At 35.9% G+C, this 19,822-nt stretch overlaps 1 protein-coding gene across 1 annotated transcript; it reads left to right on the forward strand.

Moving 5' to 3' along the window:
• The first annotated feature begins 2,456 nt into the window (after positions 1-2,456).
• Positions 2,457-14,325, forward strand: LOC127442078 (Krueppel-like factor 6). Its single transcript, XM_051699830.1, has 4 exons — positions 2,457-2,744; positions 5,436-6,003; positions 11,462-11,585; positions 11,671-14,325. The coding sequence occupies exons 1-4, from the start codon at positions 2,463-2,465 to the stop codon at positions 11,720-11,722; spliced, it is 1,026 nt and encodes a 341-aa protein (XP_051555790.1). The 5' UTR covers positions 2,457-2,462; the 3' UTR covers positions 11,723-14,325.
• Positions 14,326-19,822: the final 5,497 nt, after the last annotated feature.

A 19,822-nucleotide genomic window follows, 5' to 3' on the forward strand; every position in this document is an offset into this window, starting at 1 on the left:
TATGACACACGTACGTGCGTGTGCACGTTCAAATAGTACTATGTAATATTGGTAGCAAACTGGAACTAAAGACAGATAAAAAACAACATTCTTTTAAGTGGCACATTTAATTTACGTACAAGTAGATTTATGAACGATTTACACCAAAAAATAAATTTGTTCTGAAAAAGGCCCTTTCATGGTATTTGAATTGTTCCTTTTACAGACAAGCACACAACCACTAAGAAACAGAACTGCAAAATTGTAGAACCACACAAATATAGAGGAACAGAACCAAAGAAATATATAGAACCAATATAATTAAAGGCCCAAACAACTATAGAGAAACAGAATCACTAAACTATGAAGCAACGCAGAAACATGGGACAAGTGTGTACTGGCTTACACATCATGAAATCGCACATGCCATAATGTTACAAAATTCATAATGTCGGAAATTTTGCAATGTTGCATCCCTGTAAAGGTTTCACAATCCTTAAATGTATGACAGTCTTATGAGTAACAGAACAGTACATTCTCACATCCAGTCACACACCCACACACACCCTGACTGAGCATTCAGACCTGTGCAGTCTTGCCCCGTTTTGTTTTACATGCATTTCATTAGCAATGTATATTGTCAGTTTGGTGAGGCAGGGGACAATGGCAAAAATAGCATGCTAACACAACAATGCCACTACTTTTCCAAAGTCCTCTGGAGACTTCATATTAACAAATCCCATAATGCCAAAATTCATTGTTATAATCCCACATTAACAAAAAACATGGCGTTTATGAGAGGCCCTCACTCATATTCTGTAGCTTCTGAGGTCAGTGTGTGACTGTGTGTGATTCAGCCTACAGGCTTATGAATTGTGAATGAATAACAATCTTTATAAAGGATGCTTCACTGTTCTGTTTAGCCATGTGTTCGTCAGATGGTCGGTAACTGATACACAACATTTTCTTAAAATTCCTCTTTGTATGTCCTACACTCCTACATCCTATATTGAATTACAATGTACCAAAACAACACTGGAGAACTCACAATGACAGTTTATTTATTTGTATGTTTCTTTAGTGCATTTTTTTTTTTTAGAGTAAGTCATTGACTTGGTTTGCTTTTATCAATATCCGTTTACTTTGCCGTTTTATTTTACAGTGTTTGTTTGTGTTGTGCATGTTGCGTATTTGTGCAGGTCTTCTCGTTATGTAGCTATGATGTCCTGTATAAAACGACCATGGAAGCAGTCTCTGTGATTTAGAGTGTGTTGTGAAAGACCACCTCTGAAAGCAATTAAAAGAGAGTATGTGGAGCCTGTGACTCATCCAGTTGACCAAAACACACCAAAGCATGAGTGTAATCACACAGAAAATATGAATCAACACTGCTGCAATATACCCTCTCTGATATTCTGTTTGTATGTGCATGTTGGTGCATGTGTCTGTGTAAAAGTACATGATCCATTCACAAAGCCTCGATAAGAAGGGAAGCTTATGATTGTAGCTAAACACACACTGACAACAACACTGGCATGCCACAGTAGTTTTATGAGGTAAAAAATGTATGTGTGCATGTGTTCGTGTACATGCTTCCATTTACTTTCAGTAATCCTGGCATTGTCTCGAATCCAAGATTTTTATGGGTGTGGAAAGCACTAAGGTTGTTCGTTCTGTTATTTCCCAAACCTTCCAGCACAGAAATACAATTTTATATACTAGGAGAGGATAAAGATACAGTCACATTGACAAATAAGTTAGCCTATTTACGCTGAGGTATTTCATATTTAATGTTCATTTATAATGTGATTAATGTTATTATTATAATGTGATTAAACCTTTTTATTCTTTGTTGCACTGTCATATGTTGTATGTAATGGTCATTTCTATAATTAGTATTATTGATTATTATATTGCTTATAAACTTATAAAGAAGTCTTTTCTTTTTCTCTACTTTTTCAACATTTACTATTCTGCTGTAGCTTGCATTAGTACATTTTTTGTGGTTTTCTGTTGAAATTCGGTGTTCAAACCCTGTTGGCTCTCAAACATTTGTAAGAATTTTAAAGTAGCTTTGGATAAAAGCTATTCATGTAATGTTGTTTAAGCACTTACAGTCATCATCATTTATATTTTGCATTTTAAGTGTCATGGCAACCAAGCCACAGTTACGTTGCACTTTTATTTACAACACGAGATACTTCTTCTCGAAATACGTGGAAGTATCGAAAGTACTTCCGCTAAAATAAGACAGGGGGTACGTTTATATACAGGCCCAGAAATAGCGCCAACTCTAAACCACCAATCAGCACACAGAGAGACAAAACGACAACCAATCACCAAACAGAGCGACAGAACCACAAATCCATCTGGTGGAGCTGACGTGGTGGGCGGGTCACTAACAGCGCGCCACTGATTTGTCCGCTCGAGGAAGCTGACAGTTGAGCTGATGACGTCACCGAACGTGTTTGGTTTGTTTTGAAATGACAAGTTTGCCGCGGCCCGTGGGGCTGTTTGTGCTGGCTGTTTGTGCAGAACGCGCTCTTTACCAAGAGCTCCGCAAAAGACAGTCTGTTGCCTTACAGCCGTGCATGAAGACACGGCGGGAAATCGCTTTTGCCAGGATTTCCAGCGGTATTGACATATCAGCGCGTGGGTGGGATATGGATGTTATTCCCATGTGTAGTATTTTCCAGGAGCTGCAAAGTGTCCTTGATACGGGATACCTTTCCGCATTACCATCTTTAGAGGAATACTGGCAACAGGTAGGCTGCTGCAAACTACCTGTTTTACCAAGTTTAAGGACTCTTCACCAAATTGTATTTAGGAGAAAAGAGTGAAGCTGTAAAATAAAGGGAGTAAAGCAAATAAATAACATATGGCTTATGTTATTAAAAGAAAATTATTAATTAATAAATATTTACTTTTTTCGTTTCTTTTTATATATCGTACAAAATGAAGTTATTTTATGTATGTGTCTTGATGTGCGCAATATTTTGTGGCATTTACAAATGGGAATTATTTAATCTATTGCGCATGTCAAAAGCTATTTGAATAAAACATGAAATCTTGCTTGTTCCGCATTAATTCCCACCTTATTTGAAGAGGCTTTATTAGGATGGTTAAAAGCTTTATATTGCAAAAAACAAATCATAAACCGTAAATGTTTGTCCAATAAATTGTGTATTGACTGTTATGTTAATACATTGTACATAGCCTTGTAAAGATATCCGTTTAAAAGGGATTGTTCTTAACCCTTAATGTTGTGTTCTGGTCATTTTTATGATTTTTTTTTTAATTATTACTTTTATTATTATTTTACTTAATTCAATTGGAATAAAATTCCTTGAATTTGTTCACATATGGTATCTGAAAAAAAAAAAACACACACACACAAAATCTGGACCATTTTCTTTAAAAAAAAAAATTGGTTTTATTTCATTTTGTTACACTTGTGTGACTGGTCAAAAATGACCGGCCACTGGAAATGAATGGATTAGACTACAAAAATCCTTTATATGAGCAGATAGGTGGATGTGTGTTTGCACACACAAAGTCCTCAGACATGTGGACTCACACCACACACACACACACACACACACACACACACATACACACAATGTGTGTTGAGTGCCCTTTTGTGCATCATCTTTCCATGTACACTCTTTGAGGAATATTTCAAGATCTTCTCATCTTATTATGTTGTGTTTGGGCTTGTTTGAATCAGGATAGTCTGCTGTAAGTTGCAATATGTCATTGTCTATGTTTCAAAAAATAATAAGGAAAAACATGACAAATAGACTCCTGTTTATTATATTCATGTGTGTCTGTGGGAATTCAGACACTAAAACTCGCTGCAGTTTGGCATCTGAGTGAAACAAATTTGCTCATTGCATTCTACAAATTGAGACCTTTCTAACAAAAATTACACATGGCTATCTCATCTTTTTATTTTTTTTTTTATTTTTTTTTTTACCAACTCTGAATATAAGTGAGCACGTTTACATTCACACCAATACGCTGATTACTCCCAAAAATCAGCTTATTTAAAAAATCTGACAAAGCAAGAAAACCGTGTTTACGTGAGATTTGAAATAATTGCGTTATTCTCTGCTTTTGACGTCAAACCGTGAAGAGACATGCACTCCGCATGTGCGCACATCGAGAACACTGGTAAAGGTGTTTACATGCCACGCAAAATCACGTAATGGGCAAAAATATACCCTTGTCGACCAGTTTATTCTTACTCCGTTTATAATCTTACACCAATAAAGGAACGCCATTTATTGCATATACATTACAACACACGTTGTCGGCTTAAAAGCATAATCGGTGTAAGAACGTGCATGGAAATGCGCTCATTGTTGTGATAACAAATTTGCAATTGATGAGAACGAGACACTTCTTATTTGTCAGCAAATTAAAAAGCATTAATTAATAATTGGCAGGATCAGCTATATGCATTGTAAAGTCCAGATTCTAAGCTTTAAAATTGCACCTATTTTTTTATTTTTTCATCTCAAGAAAGTGGTTATTAATTTATTATGTAATTATTATATTGTTATTTTTTCCCACGGGGAGTGCCCCCAACTAGCCCGGGATGAGCTCAGTTCAATGAATCCTTCTATCAATAAAAATATATTTATTTTTTTTAAATGATAAATCATAATTACCAAAAATGTTATTTTGACAGTTAGATAAAGTTGATAAAAAGATCTAATGCAATATCTTATGATAATATATGCAATATGAGAGATTTATAAACCGTCTTAGTGGGCCGGTCATTTTTGACCGGGAACACAAAACGTGTTAGCACAAAACGAACACAACACAAGGGTTAAACATCATGTTGTTCCAAATCCATATTACTTACTTACTTATGTGGAACACAAAAAAGGACATGTTTAGCAATATCTCCAAGATGCTCTTGTTGAATGAGGATGGATGCTGTCAAGTTCCAAAAAGGACAAAAATATAGTAGTACCATAAAGCACCATAGTAAATATGACCCAAGCGCTATATTCTAAGTCTTCTTGAGACATGTAATAACTTTACATTGTTATTCACGAATAATCTTCTTGTCTTCCATAACTCTAATATCTCATTTGCACTTCAGCATATTTAAATTTGATGCGACTCTATTGATTATGACTCAACAACCAATGCTGGAAACTTGGAATACAGTGAATGAATTGAATACTTTTATGACACCTTTGTGGTGCTTTAATGTTATTTTTGGAGCTTTATAGAGTCCATTTTACTTTACATGTGTTCATCAAACAGAGAAAGTCATTTGGTTTTTGAAGAACAAATAAGGGTGAGTAAATAACCGAATTTTAATTTTTGATTGAACTGTAACTAGGTATGGTATATACTTGTATGCTCTGCTGTTTTTAAGCATTGCTTGCCTGTTGCAAAGTGGTTATTATGTCCCACTGATTGCCCTTCTCTTATAGACATGTCTTGAGCTTGAGCGCTATCTGCAGAATGAGCCCTACGTCTCTGCAGCTGATCTGAGATCAGTGTGTGAGTCCGACGATCTGTGGAACCAGTTTCTGCGTTGCTGTGGGACAGCTGGAGCGAATTCACCCCGGCAGGAAGTCTCCATCCCCAAGCATGAGGGAATCCTCAGGACCCCACCTCCAATGGCACTCGGAGAATGTTTATCAGTCGCCAGCAGTGAGATATCAGACAGCTGCGAGAAGATCAGACCATCTGCTAAAGTGCACACACACCCACTGGGTCAGCACATATCTGAGCAGGAACATGTAATAACACACACGCCCCTGCCGCCGTCCTGTTCTCCACTCTCTGCCAAGGAGATCACAGACAGAGCGGCGCTATCTCTTATAGATGGATTTGTTGCAGGGGTCAGTACAGATGCTGAGAGGATGGGAGAGGGAGAGGTCAAAGGTGAGGGGTCACCTGAAGGACGAAAGAGGGCTCATCGCTGTAATTTTAATGGGTGTAGGAAGGTGTACACCAAGAGCTCCCACCTCAAAGCACACCAGCGCACACACACCGGTAAGCAATTTGTGTGTGCATATATAGCCCTACCTGTGTTTTGACTACATGTTGCCACAACAGTTTTCTCAGCTCTGGGAAACATAACTGTTCTCATTCTGAGAAATTCGCAAACAAAGATCTTTGAATGTCACTCCAAAAAAACTCTGCCTTCAAAGCACTTTTAACAAAGCATTTAATGACTAATGAAACCCTTCTCAAAATCATAACAGACTAAGTATTTGCAGAACTTGAGCATTTCCCCTTTCCAAGTTTCAGTACATACTCACACTAGAGATAAATCTGCATTTAAAAGTATTGCAATTTTTTACCTCAAACTGTATCTGTATTCTAAAGTCAAGAATTTATTTTTTAAGTTAAATTTTTTTTTACAGAATTGTAAAAAAGATGACTACCACTAAGAGCACGTGTGTGAAAGAAAGAAACATATTGCAGAATTGCATCAAAAAACTGTCAGTTATTTCTATTTGACCAAAATGCAAACAAGCTAATAAAATAAGCCTATAGCTTGTTTAATTTATAAGGATGTCCGTACAGATTAGAGATAAACTGTTATATTGGTTTTACCATTTAATTAGCACCGTTAGATGCTTTAAGGCAAATATCAACCATGGTAGTTGCCAATAGTTCTTTTTTTAGGGGTTCAAGCACGAAGTGCTGATACCCTATTGTAATTGCTCAGAATTTGTATTATTATTCTTCTGCCCTAAAACTGATCATGCAGACCAAACCGTAAGGCCTAGAGACATGAAACTTTGGGAAATGGTAGTACACCAGATGGCTACGCATGCTTATGTTCTCACCGCGATTGGCCTTTAGGTGGCGCTGTAGCAAAAGCAAATGTGTTGTGGTTCATAACTCCTAAATACTCATATACTCATGTGCCTTATAGCACTGGAATCGTTGGCACAACTTATTTCATTTTCGCCATGGAATGTTTTTTCGCAATTTGAGATTTTTCGCAAAACCTACTTTTGCGAACTAGTCCTAGGCCATTCAACCGATCGGAACCAAATCAGTGCAGAAAGATTCTCTGGAGTCCCAATGTCAATAATTATCAAAAAAAAGTTTGAACTATTGATTCATTGTTGCAACGGTACACAAAAACTTACGAAGCTCGATTTTACACAAATGCCTATTACTCTTGAACGGTATGAGATATTTTCACAGAACTCGGGAAACTTATGTACGGGGTCATTCTGAGGACACATGAAAAAAAAATTGTGGTGCTAAAAAAATGAAAAACCTAAAAAAAAAAAAAACTTGATCCGATTGACGTGTAATTTTGCATGCAGTGTCTTTGTCCAATGTGCCCTCAAGGTCTATGAGGACAGTTGCATATCTCGAAAAATATGGCCGCCATTGACCAATCAACATTCAGTAGCTTTTAGACAAGGTCAGCAAAAGCCAACTGAAACAAAGCATGGTGGGCATATTTGACTCATGGTCCTAGAGGTCTGTGCAAAATGTAAAGAAAAATGACCACTGGGAGGCGCTATCGCGTTTTACATGTATAAATCGCTGAATATTAGTTTATACAGACACACCTTAGACATATCATATGATAGATCTCCACTTTCTGAACAACTTTGCCTCAAGGACCAGTTGTGTCAAATCGTTCTGCAAACTAGTCCTAGGATTTTTATGCGACAACAACAAAACTTTTCATTTATGTTTGGTCCGTCTTAACAAAACAAAAAAAAACATTATTTGGCATGGCTATAACAGGGTCATTTACAGTGGTGGCCAAAAATATTGGCACCCTTGGTAAATATGAGCAAAGAAGGGTGTGAAAAAAAATCTGCACTGTTTATTCTTTTGATCTTTCGTTCAAAAAATGCACAAAAATCTAACCTTTAATTCAAGTAAAACAATTGAAAGAGGGGAAATATCTCATTATTAAATAAATATTTTTCTCCAAACCACGTTGGCCACAATTGATGGCACCCCTAGAAATTCTTATGAGTAAAATACATGTATATCTGAAGTATATTCCCATTCATATTTTAAATGTTTTAGAACAGAATAGAAGCCTTTATTTTGGTCAAACATTATACATACATTTTTGCATATACAGTGAAATTTATTTGTTTTCACATATCCCAGCTAAGCTGGGGTCAGAGTGCAGGGTCAGCCACGATATGGCACCCCTGGAGCAGATAGGGTCAAGGGCCTTGCTCAAGGGCCCAACAGTGGCATCTTGGTGGAGCTGGGGCTTGAACCTCTGACCTTCTGGTCAGTAATTTAACTGAGCCTTAACTGCTGAGCCACCACTGCCCCTTTAGTGCACCTGGGTGACTAGGAACATGAAATTGTTCAGCCATGACTTCCTGTTTCACAGAGGTAACACGCAGGCCAAATTCCCTTAATCATCAGTCACAGTGGGTTAGACTAAAGAATATAGTTCTGATGTACGGCAAAAGGTTGTTGAGCTTCACAAAATGTGAAGTGGCTTTATGAAAATAGCCAAAACATTGAAAATGCCCATTTCCACCATCAGGGCAATAATTTACAAGTTCCAATCAACTGGAGACCTTAAGAATTGGCCTGGAAAAGGAAGTGTGTCTCTATTGTCTAGAGCCTGACTGATATGGGATTTTTGAGACTGATACCGATTTTAGAGGGGGAAAATTCACTGATATGGTGGCCGATATAGTTAATTTTTGAGCTGGAATGCTCAAAAAAGCTGCAATTTGTAACAGTAATGAGCACTTTGAAGATGTTTTATTGTTAAGTAGATAGAAGTAAATCATAATTTCATGTCAGTGTTGATTTTGACTGATGATGTCCCTACAGACAAGAAGAAAATATAATTTTTATTAAAAAAAAATTTATGTAATACCTGTATTATGACAATCGATTGCTTATGATCTACTGTTGATGGATTACTGCTCATACAGTATTATTAGCCTATATGACAATGTTTACTGTTTAATGTTTATTTTTTAATACATTGTAGATGATTGTAGGAGTACATTTTGTTTCTCTTATGTGTTTGTGTGAGCTGAGAGCACAGACATTTCAAAATAAGAGTCCCCGGTGTATTTCGGGCTTGTTTATACTCAAAAGTCCTTTTTTGAGGGGGGTCATTATTGGGATATTGGTTGCAGAGAAAACGACATCTGGAATTGTATTAATTTTTGCCTCTTATTGCCTCCGTGTGTGCCCGTCACAGTTAGGAAAGACTTAAAAGTGCAATCAGTAATTTTTTCCTCATTAAAAAAGTTTAACTCCTAAAGATATTAATTGTAATTTTTTCAATATATGTTGGAAATCATGACCACTCACATTAAAATAAAGACTCCAGTCATATCAGTAACATTATAAAAGCTGTTTTATTCTACATGGAGAGGGTCCGCACATGGGGGCGGCCATGTTAGAATCACATGACCAGCCTAATACTACTCATTTAATCTCAGTAACCGTCCTGTTATTTGACACTTTCACTTATTGATTAAAGTAATTAAAGACTGTGAATACTAACTTTCTACAATGCCATCTGAAACTGAAAACTATTGATTTTAAATGATGCTGCATCCAAGCCGCTAGGTGTCAGTGTAAGTCCAAGATGACACAAAGACAAAAGTTACTGAGTGCACCTTTAAGAAAAAATTTTAACATGCAAAAATCAATTTAAAAAAACAATCAGCCGATTAATCAGTTATCAGCCTTTTCCACCAGTTTAGTAACAGAAAAATCCACTATCGGTTGACCTTTAGCACAGATCATCCGTGCAACTACACTGCAAGGGTTTTTGTCTAATAATAAACACGCTGGAACCAAGGTATGCAATTACCTCATATTTGTTGTTTTATTGATACTGACGTACCTATTATTACTGTTTCTATGATTAAGTAAAGCTGGAATTTCAGTATTTGTCACTCAAAGCACCAAATGAAGATTAACTTTAAACAGATCGCAATATATCCCAGTTTTGAATTGCAACAGAATAAAAATAATAAATCAAAATTATTATATAATATCATATCGCCAGGTCCCTGCTGATTCCCACTGCTGTTGTTTATAGTTTGAATACTTGCATGCAGAGGCGTCTGTGTACTATTTCTGTGGAGGCAAATGTTTGAAGAGTGTAAATGTGGTTTGGCAACTCCCTACATTCTTGAAATGCGCATTCTTCACGTTGCTGTCATATACTCTGGGAACATAGTTTTTTTTTGTGTGTTAACCCTTTTCACCACACTGTTCATCTTACATGTAATCCATACAACAAAACAAACCAATTTGCAAAGAATGTATGTTGCATTGAAAAAAAACAACTTATGTCAGCTTACATCGCATAAGTGACATGATAAATGTGACATCATAAAGAGCACAAATTACATCAAAGAACATCCATTGAGATGTCACATGGCAGTGCATATGTATAGGCCACCCAGTTCGTTTCTGGCTATTTAAATATGGTAAAATGTGTTACTGTTAAATTAATATATTTTGCCGCTTAAACTCTGGTGCTTTTTTGGGCTGCCGCCCACAATGTTTTACATTCAAATTGAAACGCTCACCATTCATATATACTGTAGAAAAATTGGTCTAATTTTTCAGAAACATTATCCATAAATAATATTGTACGAGTTTATAATCTTATGATAAACAGAATTTTTAATTAATTTTTTTAATTGTTGTCCTAACTTTGTAAACATGTAATTCAATAAAGAAAATTGCAAGTTTTTTAGAAAACTGCCTACGGTAAGAGCAGAAATAAAGTTTTTTGGCTACTTGGGGCTTACAGCAGCAATGATCGACGCATAAAAGAGATGTTTGTATTTGATGACTTACAGAAATCATATTTCACTTTGTGATTCTTTTGAAAATCTTTCGAACTGTGGTATTAGGGCAACAAAATAGACTATATAGTCACATTCCTTAGAATGAGAGCTTTCATTTGATATATGACTTGTCCAGTTAGTTGCTATGTGAAAAACTTTTATTTTCATATAAATATTTCTACCCCATTACCTCTAGGGGGCGCTAATTTGCAACGCAAATGATTCCAGGCCTTATTTTGTTGTTTTATGAAACATAAATGCAGAAGTGATGGTTATCTCTGAAAAGTTCAGATTCTAAGCTTTCAAATGATTCCTCGTATGCCTGACTTATGTATACGTGGGCTTTAACATATTAAGTGTAAACGTTTTCTGTGATATAGCGCCCCCCTTTGAACCTACCGCTTTCTGTACAGTTTTGTGCAGCTTTTGGAAATAAGACCTTCAACACTGAATAGTAAGTATATGTAACTGGTCCTACTCGACCCACTCTAAGTGGGATTCGAACCAGCGTCTCCGGCATGGGAGGTGGGCGCACTAACGAGGAGGCTAAAGGCTACAGCCCCTAGCGTCAGTCGCTAGTGCGCCTCTTGAGGCCAGGAGAGTGAGGTTTACACACTGCACAGCTACCTACCAGCTGGCTACCGTTACATATAGTTATGTGTGTGTTTCAGGTGAGAAGCCGTACAGTTGTTCGTGGGATGGCTGTGAGTGGCGTTTTGCTCGAAGTGATGAATTGACAAGGCATTTCAGAAAACACACCGGAGCGAAACCCTTCAAATGCAGCCACTGCGACAGGTCAGTGTTTGAGTGTGTATCTGAACAAGAGAAAAGTAATTTCGAAGAGTTATCGTGCTTTATATAATCAGTCTTTTCTTTTCAGATGCTTCTCTCGTTCCGATCATCTGGCCCTGCACATGAAACGACACATCTGAACGTGAGGAGTGAGGGATCGAAAGAATGAAAGAATGCAGAATGAGCCACACTCTGAAGTCAAGCTGTATCTGTGGCAGAAAGTGAAAGCCAAGAAAGAAGAGAGAAATGGAATGAAAAAACCCTGGGAGAGCACAACAATGAAGAGTGTGTGTGTGTTTGTGTGTACTTAGCTATAGTTTGGGGACAAATTTGCGCCCAAAAGTAAGCTAAATCGGACAAAACCTACTTCCCTTTGGGGACATTTTCGTATGTCCACATTTGGAAAAATGATCCATACATAAATAAAATAACTACTTTTAAAATTCTAATAATGTGCAGTTGTAGCTTGGCGCTAGCAATGCCAAGATCATGGGTTTGATTTCCAGGAACACACAAAATGAAAAATGTATACCTTGAATGCTTTGGATAAAATAGTCTGCCAAAATGTATAAATGTAATAATGCAAAAAGTTTTCTGTTTGGGTTAGGGTTAGTTTATAGTAATTATAGTTAGCTTTATATAAAACTGGTAGAAGTCTATGGTTTGTCCCCATTTAGATGGCTGAGCAAATGTGTGTGTCTGTGTGCGTGTGCGTGCGTGTGTGTAATAAGTCGGTAAGTGTGTGGAGTGGACTTTAGAGTGTTAATGTTGCAAATTTTGCACCCTTTTAATGTGCATGCTCTATAATCTGGTGCTAAAAGTAATACAAACCTGTGCTAGCCGTATGTTGCAGGCTCATTAAATAGCTAGTACAAAGTTTTAAAGGAATAGTTCACCCAAAAATGAAAATCCGCTCATCATTTACTCACCCTCATGTCATCCCAGATGTGTATGACTTTCTTGTGTGATGAGTGAATTTTCATTTTTGGATGAACTATTCTTTTATTTTTGGTCCGTCTTAAAAAGATTAGTCATAACCAAATGTATGATTTGGTTGCAAAAGCTTGGTTACTAACATTTTATAAATAAGCTATAAAGCTCTACAATATATTCAAGGTTCTAGATTCTAGAACCGTCATTCCATTGTAGAAGCAAGCTATTCCATTTGGTACGAAAAAGTTTGCTCACCACACAATTTACGTTTTTGTAGAATTATACTTAGAGAAATTATATTGAAAATTGTTAAAGTGTGGTAGAAAAGAATAGATTAAAAAACAGACAGATACACCCAGAGAGAATGAGTGAGAATGTGTGTGGTTCGGCATAAGAATTCCTATGCCATTTTTGTATGCCAGGAGTGTTATTCTACTTGCCAAAGAGTTGTATTCAAACCCAACAAAAGTGTGTGTTTGTAATGGACTTAGTGGTATAGCTTCTCTATACCATGTGTATGCTCAAAAACAGATTTTGCTACAAAGTTTTTATAAACCTTTAAAGCTAAAGTAACACTCTGCTTTATCATGCAGAGGAAATTATGTTATCTAGAGCAGCTATATGTTTGTGTAGTTTTGTGAGATACATATTTGAGATTAATGAAATTATTGAAATGAATTAAGTCTATTGGCTGGTTTCCAACTCAGCCTGCTTTATTTAGCAGTTACATTAGTTATAGGCTTCATTAATGGCTTATTGACTATATAATGCTTGACTCAAGAGAAGTGTCTCTTTGCTAATATTACTGTTGATAAAAACCTTTTTAACCACTAAAGCTTAGTAACTAAGGGTGAGCAATAGTTACTTTTAAGTTTTATTTTTATTATTATTATTATTATTATTATTATTTCTTTAGAGCTTCTGTTCTTTCCATTTTGATTTACAGTTCTGTTGACTGCATTTGTGCCTTAAGATCTTAGACTTGGTCTACAACAAGAACCCTTTGTCGAGGATCTTTTTGGCAAATTAAGGTTCAGTCTCAACCTAGAAACCTAGTTAAATTAGTTTAAAAATGAAACTGAAAAATCTGATGGTCAATGAAAAGATTGTGTCATAAAGACTGAAATAACTGAATTGTGTTTTAGAATAGTGATTACCTAAAGAGAGGAACTGGATTCCATTGCACATAAACAACTGGATTGGCTACTGTGTAGTATTATGTAGTTGTGCAGTTTTAAAAGTGCACAAATGAGTTACTGCACGCTCGGATTGACATCACGTTGACAGGCAGTTTAGATGAAGCCATGGCATTTGTCCAGATGTCTGCGCACAGACATGAAAGCTGTTATTATTAAACAAGAGTAAACTGAGAATGTTGTATTATATCTTTAGGGGGATTTTGAAATTCACTCCTCCAATATCATCCTTTCAAAACTATTTTATGTGCATAAAAGAAGTATTCTTTTAAGTAATGGACTAAACAAACATTTTACTATTATTTTTTTTTTTCCATGCAATTTGGGGAAATAAATCGTAACAGAATTTTACAGGAATGACTTATAAATCTAACTATTCCTGTTACGAACTATTTTCTTTACCATCTCAAAGTCAGAAACTTTAGTATCAGGTCATCCCCTTCATCAAACCTCTCTTCTTCTAAAAGGGCCTATGTAAAATGTATTTTAAAAAATGGTTCTTTTCTTTGTTAAAGCAGATATATAATTCTAAAATATATTGCATTTTTTGTATTTTATCTTTGTAATTGCATTTTATATCCAAGTAATAATGAACAGCGTTTTATAAAACTTTATACACTGTTTTGGTTTCTTATTTATAGAATGTGCAATGTGCAGTCTTACAGACCAAAAGTGTTGCAGATGTCACACATCAAAGATTAAAGGGTATACTGTCTCAGAGAAAACAATAAAGATCCACCAGAGGACTGTGTATAATCAGTAAACAAAGACATGTCTGGAATGTGGCGTGTTGGACAAAATATGATGCACTTTTTCAACATTGCAACAAAGAAATCTTCTGTTCTGCATGTTCATGAATTTTTTTTACAGACTTTTACCTCTACGTGAACTTAAAATGGACATTAGTGAGATGAACAGCCCACTTCAAGGACCCAACAAAAATACACAAACACATTTTAATAGTAGACAGGGATGCGGTTTGGTGTCTGTATAATTTCTGTGTGTGCTGACAGAGTTGGGTTAGAGTTAAGCCAAAGAACTATGTTCCTATTAAAATATTAACAATTAATAATGTTTATATGAACACTGCACTATATTCAATTAAATATACTACTTATAATAGTACATAGAATTATTTATTGAGCATCTTTAATCGTTAAAGCTTATATATATATATATATATATATATTTTAACCCTCCTATTGTCTTAAGAAACTGAAACCTCCTTTTGTCCTTCGGGTAATTTTTGACTTATATTGAAAACCATTAAAAATGCATTAGTTCTTGATTAGTGTTCAGTGGCATTAAAGACCCCCCTTAACAAAAATCTGTTTTATTGTGGTCCCAAAGTGAATAATGTTAGGGGTACAAAAAATATATTGAAAATTAATGGTATAACATAATTTGAAATACTGTTTTTTTTAATAAAATAAATAAAAAACTTGGCAAAAATTTGCTAAGTCTCAATTTACATTTATTTGTATCGCTTTTGTATCATCTCAACTATATTATAACAATTTCTGATTCATTCTGCTTGTAAAGAATCAGCAGTGTACATTTTACAATTTGTAAGTTACAATTTTAGTATATGCCTATTTCACAAAAGAATTTCTGTTGCCTTTTTCAGCAGTCAGAAGAGTCAAGTCATTTTTATTTGTATAGTGCCTTTCACAACACACATCGTTTCAAAGCAGCTTTACAGAAAAAACTGCATTAACAGAAAATGAAACTAATATCTATAATGTATTAGAGTGATCATGGTGTAGTTTGATTAAATATGATTGAAAATTGTGTATAGAAATTAAGTATTTAAATAATAATTGTATTCATAACCCCAGTGAGCAAGCTGAAGGCGACTGTGGCAAGGAACACTAAACTCCATAAGATGTTGTTTAATGGAGAAAAATAACCTTGGGAGAAACCAGGCTCATTGTGGGGGCCAGTTCCTCTCTGGCTAAACAACATGAATATAATGCCAGTATTACTTATGTATAGTGCAAGTCATGGTTTAAAATTATTAAACTAAGTGAGTGTTAAGGGTCAGTGTTTAAACAAAGATTTTGTAAGAACTGTAAGATTAATGACTAATGTCTTTGAAGTCCATCCTGGATTAACTGCAGAAGTTCACATAGATGCAATTGTCCTTGTTAGTTGGCTGATGAAGGCTTTTGTTGGCAATTAATTGATAGTCTATGTATTCCATTTCAAGAGTGTAGTCCATCAATAGACCGAGGTGATGCAGGCAGAGATCAGTTAGGTGCATCACAGTTCAACTGGCTGGTAATTTCAGTGAGGTCTATCCTAAATCCAATGTTCAGGCAATGGCATATGAAGTATCCCATGTCTTATGCTTGGAGTTGGCATCAGTTCATCCTCTGAAGTCCATCATTATAGACTGAAGTGATTACGATGGACTTCAGACCACTTTGCATGTCCATTGCAACAGATCCATGCCCCACTAACCTATTACCTGTTCAAAACTGTAAATAAATTTAAAAAAAAAAATACTGTGTGTGTGTGAAATGCAATTCGAAATATTTTTAGGTCAGATTTAATTCATTGATGTACAAAAAATTATTTAAAGCTGTAAAACATCCAGAAATTTAAAGGGTAAGTTCATCCAAAAATGAAAATTCTCTCATCATTTACTCACCCTCATGCCATCCCAGATGCATTTGACTTTCTTTCTTCAGCAGAACACCAAAGAAGATTTTTGGAAGAATTTCTCAGCTCTGTAGGTCCTCACAATGCAAGTGAATGGTGATCAGGCCTTTGAAGCTCCAAAAACCACAGACAATTGTAGTAAAAGTAATCCATTGTTAAATTTATGTTTTCTAAAGCAAAACCATCGCTTTGGGTGAGAAACAGGTCAATATTTAAGTCCTTTTTACTATAAAAGAAGACATTAATTTAACCACTGGTGTCATATGGATTACTTTTATTATCTGTCCTTTTTGGAGCTTTAAAGTGCTGATCACCATCCACTTGCATTGTAAGGACCTACAGAGCTGAGATATTCTTCTAAAACTCTTTGTTTGTGTTCTGCAGAAGAAAGAAAGTCATACACATCTGGGATGGCATGAGGGTGAGTAAATTTTAAGAGAATTATAATTGTTTTGGGTGTACTATCCCTTTAAGACAATGGAAGGAACAGTTTGTTTTAAATAGTTATTTCTCTTAAACGAATATATACAAAAATGAATTTTCATTTTTATTTTGTTTAATTTGATGGTCTTGACAAAACGTTTGGTTCCAGTACCAAAAACTATGCAGTGTTTATAATGTATTCTTTACCTGTCCTGGGTCAAAAATGGCCCTAAGAGAAATGTTAATAACTAAATTTTGGTTAAAAAAAAGATCTTGAGAAGATCTAGACTTGCTCCACCAACCCTGAAAAACACTTGCAATATATCTGAGCAAACAGTGTCTAAATATTTAACACTCATGGGTAACTCCCTATGTCCTGCAAATACAAGCTTTTTTTAAAGCTCCCTCATCTTAACACACTACATGCATGACCTCTTGGTCATTCAGTGCATTTACACAGACACCTGATTCACAAACACACATCCACTGACATCTGCTGGTCTTTTGAAGAAGTGTCTTGAAAAATAATCACATATAAAAATCATTTCATCCTTAAAATCTGAATAATAATTATAGTCGAATATTTAGAGACATGATATTTTTTATTTTTTGAAATAACTCATTTGGTCGTGCTTTTATTATGTTCCTGAAGTCGCTCTTAATAACCAATCAACGATGCTCTTGTGTTTACATTTAGAAGAGTAAGAAGAACACAAAATGTTCAACATTTGATTGAATATAAAAACGCTCAAGCAGAAGTTAGAAGGGTTGTAAGAAACACTAAACTATATTTTTGGAGATCTTTTTGTAGTGAAATAGAAAAAAAGACTCCAGTAGAAGAGGTATGGAGTATGATTAAAAAGATGAAAGGTATACGAAAGGAGTTTGAATATCCAATCTTAAAGATGAGAGAAGAATTAGCAGTGACCGATGAAGAAAAGGCAGCAATGTTTCGAGAGGCATTTGTAAAGGTGAACTGCTCTGAAAATTTGTCAGAAGAGAGTAGGAGATTAAGGGAAGAGACTCTTAAAAAATATCCACGGTTAAAGGATAGAAGGGAGGCTATGGACAATTTGATGGATGTTCCTTTTGAAATTAATGAATTAAAGCGAGCATTAAGTAGAATGAATGAATCAGTAACTGGAGAAGATGGAGTAAGCTATAGTATGATGAAACATTTAAGTGAAAATGCATTGGGTGTGGTCTTAGATTTTTTAAATAGAATTTGGATAAAAGGGATTTTGCCTAAGAACTGGAAAGAAGAGAACTGGAGCTCTATGGTACAGAGGTGCCAATATAAAGTTTATTGTCCAGAAAATGCAAAGGGCATTAAATGAGGTAGAGAAATGGTCATTTAAGTGGGGATTTAAGTTCTCAGTGGAAAAGACCCAGTTAGTTTTCTTCACTAATAAAAGAATAGATAACGATTTAAAATTAAATTTGAACAATCAGACATTAGACAGGGTAAATAAGGCAAGGTTTCTTGGAATATGGTTAGACAGCAGACTCACATGGAAGGGGCATATAGAGAAGATGGATGAGATATGTAAAAGAGTTTTGAATATAATGAGGTGTGTGTCCGGTCAAGACTGGGGGTGGACAGGTTGGCATTAAAAACCATATACATAACACTAATTAGATCAGTGATGGATTATGGAAGCATAGTCTATGGATCTGCAGCTAAAACTCATTTAGCTAAATTAGATAAAATTCAAGCACAAGCATTAAGGATTTGTTGTGGAGCATATCCATCATCTCCAGTTTCAGCGTTACAGGTAGAAGTAGTTGAAATGCCTCTTCAAATAAGAAGACAACAATTGATAGTGGTCTACTGGGCAAATCTTAAGGGACAGGACAAATCACATCCCACCTTAAAATTATTAGATCAGTGTTGGGAGTATGGGAAGAAAAAAATAAATAGTTTCAGATTGGTGGTTGGGCATCTAGTAAAGGAGATGGGTATAAGGATTTTAGAATTACACCAAGAGTGATCCTGCCAGCTGTTCCTTTGTGGATTTGGCCTCAACCACTAGTAGATTTAACACTACTGGAATGTAGACAAAAAGAAGGTCAGAGTGAGCATGAGGTAATCCGAGTAAGGGAGTATTTGTGGAGAAAGTATGGACATATTACTCAAATATTTACAGATGCATCAAAGAATCCAAGTAGTGGACAAGTAGGTATAGCATTTGTTATACCAAAATTGCAAATTTCAAGGAAGGTAAGGATATCAGATGTTGAACACAACATCACCTTGCAGCTGGGTGCAACTACAGTAACGCCTTCCAAATCGGTCAAAAATCTAGGGGTAACCATCGACAACAGACTAAATTTCACAGACCACATCTCAAAGACCGCAAGATCATGTAGATTTACACTCTACAATATCAGGAAGATAAGACCCTTCCTCTCTGAACATGCCACACAACTGCTTGTCCAGTCACTTGTCATAACTAGACTGGATTACTGTAATGCTCTCATTGCAGGCCTCCCTGCATGTGCAACTAGACCCCTGCAAATGATCCAGAATGCAGCAGCACTTCTGGTCTTTAATGAACCAAAGAGAACACATGTTACACCACTCCTTGTCTCTCTCCACTGGCTACCGGTTGATGCACGTATCAAATTCAAGGCTCTGATGCTGGCATACAGAACAGTCACTGGGTCTGCTCCAGCATACCTAAAATAATTTATGCAGAGCTACGCGCCCACTAGATGTCTGCGGTCGGCAAAGGAACGTCGCCTTGTTGTACCATCACAAAGAGGCACCAAAACACTTTTCCTGGACTTTCAGCTTCATCATACCACGTTGGTGGAACGACCTTCCCAACTCCATCCGTGAAGCTGACTCACTCTCTGTCTTCAAAAAACGACTAAAAACACATCTTTTCCACGAGCACTTAACCAGTCATTAAAAAACAAAACAAAAAGTTGCACTTTATTCTGTTTTGAATACTATTCTGATGCCAGTGATACTTTGTAATACAGCACTTTTCATACCACTGTCTCCTAAGATGATTCACT

The sequence above is a fragment of the Myxocyprinus asiaticus genome, chromosome 6, assembly GCF_019703515.2.
Source record: "Myxocyprinus asiaticus isolate MX2 ecotype Aquarium Trade chromosome 6, UBuf_Myxa_2, whole genome shotgun sequence".
Lineage (NCBI taxonomy): Eukaryota > Metazoa > Chordata > Actinopteri > Cypriniformes > Catostomidae > Myxocyprinus > Myxocyprinus asiaticus.